The sequence below is a fragment of the Dipodomys merriami genome, unplaced genomic scaffold (assembly GCF_024711535.1).
Source record: "Dipodomys merriami isolate MVZ:Mamm:240054 unplaced genomic scaffold, mDipMer1.0.p SCAF_25, whole genome shotgun sequence".
Taxonomy (NCBI): Eukaryota; Metazoa; Chordata; class Mammalia; order Rodentia; family Heteromyidae; genus Dipodomys; species Dipodomys merriami.
In genome coordinates, this window is record NW_027203937.1 from 22,284,523 (window position 1) to 22,286,522 (window position 2,000).

At 37.5% G+C, this 2,000-nt stretch overlaps 1 protein-coding gene across 1 annotated transcript; it reads left to right on the top strand.

Annotated features, from left to right (window-relative positions):
• Nucleotides 1–457: 457 nt before the first annotated feature.
• On the top strand, nucleotides 458–1,399 carry LOC138836290 (olfactory receptor 5P76-like). The gene has a single exon (XM_070034782.1). The coding sequence runs from the start codon at nucleotides 458–460 to the stop codon at nucleotides 1,397–1,399; it is 942 nt and encodes a 313-aa protein (XP_069890883.1).
• Nucleotides 1,400–2,000: the final 601 nt, after the last annotated feature.

Here is a 2,000-nt window from a genome sequence, read left to right on the forward strand (position 1 = left end):
GATTAGAATATCATTTTTGGAACATCTAATAAATATTATATGTACCCATAGATCAGTAGGGATATAATTCTTCCTTCATGCTTACCATTTAGAAGGTATGCAAATAAATATGATCTTTCCTTGCAACAGCTTAACCACCTTGTTTCCTTCAAGTACATTTAGTCATACTCGTGGTTATATTCATCTGCCTAGTATTTTTATTTGGCTTTAATGTCACATATTATACAGATTGAAGAACATTTAAATGTAAAGGTTAAGAGACCATCAAAAATAGAAATTTGAAGATGGTTTGGCAAATTTCAGTTTTAAAATTATACATCTTTGCACCTAAATGTGCAAGGATGCTTGAATATGCTTATGATGACATTCCATATGTGTTAATGAAATTGAAATTAGTACATTTATAAACTCTACTCTATTCATCCTAGATTTGTCCTGGCAGCAGCTCCATTGTCTGATGGATTCCTTGGTGGATGGGAACCATACTGAAGTGACAGAGTTCATTCTACTGGGCTTAACACAAGATCCAGTCCTTCGAGTCATCCTCTTCATCATCATCCTGTGCATCTACCTGGTGACCGTATCTGGAAATCTCTGCACAATCCTTCTCATCAAAGTCTCCACTCAACTCCATTACCCCATGTACTTTTTCCTCAGCAATTTAGCTTTTGTGGACATGTTCTTTTCATCTTCTGTCACACCCAACATGTTGGCTAACTTCCTAATGGACAAAAATGTGATCTCCTACCATGGATGTGGCATTCAGCTTGGTACAGCTGTTTTCTTTGGGGCAGCTGATTGCTTTCTTCTGGCTGCCATGGCCTATGATAGGTTTGTGGCCATCTGCAGCCCACTTCTGTATTCAACCAAAATGTCTACACAAGTCTGTGTCAAGTTACTTATAGTAGCTTACACTGGTGGGGTTTTTGATGCTTCCTCCTTTATCATTTCCTTCTGTTCCTTCCACTTTTGTGGACCAAATAGAGTCAATCATTTCTTTTGTGACTTTGCTCCCCTACGTGAAGTTGCCTGTTCTGAAGACAGTGTCCTCATACTTCTTTCCACATTGACTGCTGGCTTCATTGTTGTATTCACAGTAATTATCATAGCTGTCTCCTACATCTATATTTTTATCACCATTCTGAAGATGCGCTCCACTGAGGGCCGCCACAAGGCCTTCTCCACCTGCACCTCCCACCTCACTGCAGTTTCTCTATTCTATGGGACCCTTACATTCATTTATGTGATGCCCAAATCCAACTTCTCAACTGACCAAAACAAGGTGATATCTGTGTTCTACATGGCCGTGATTCCTATGCTGAACCCCCTCATTTATAGTCTTAGGAATAATGAGATTAAGAGTGCTCTAAAGAGAGAGCTTGGTAGGAAAAAATTCTAGAACAGTCTGTTATTTTCTAATCTTTACATGGTACTAGTTTTCAAATCCTGTAGTAAATTAGAGTTTTCTAATATGTTAGGTATATAAAACCTCACTAAATCTATATTAAGAACATAAACTGTTTTCATAAAACAAACTTCTATGGAACTCTTTATAAAGTTTTCTTTATGTTTTTGAAATGGTGCGCACTGGTTGTTTAAATCTTACTATAGTCAGGTTTGTTAAATCTTACTATAGTCTAGATCTTGTTAGGTCAACAAAAGTTACTCCAGTTGTCGCTCCTTGTGTCCTACTGGGTAGTGATGGAAGTATTGAGCTAAGTGGGAGTTTGGATAATTGAGAACAAAGTATAAAAATTGTATTGTGGGACCACAGTTTGTTCTACTTCAGTTTGCTTACTGATCACATGGGTAAATGGTTTTGCCCTACTATGTCCCTTCCATAATGTGCCACCAATGAGACAGAATCAACTTATCAAGGGCTAAAACATCCAAACTTGTGTCCCGAGGTAAACTGATCATCTCTATAAGTTGGTTGTCACCTATTGGCTACAATAATGGAGAAGTTACTAGATATATTTCAATCACTTTATTTTTACAAA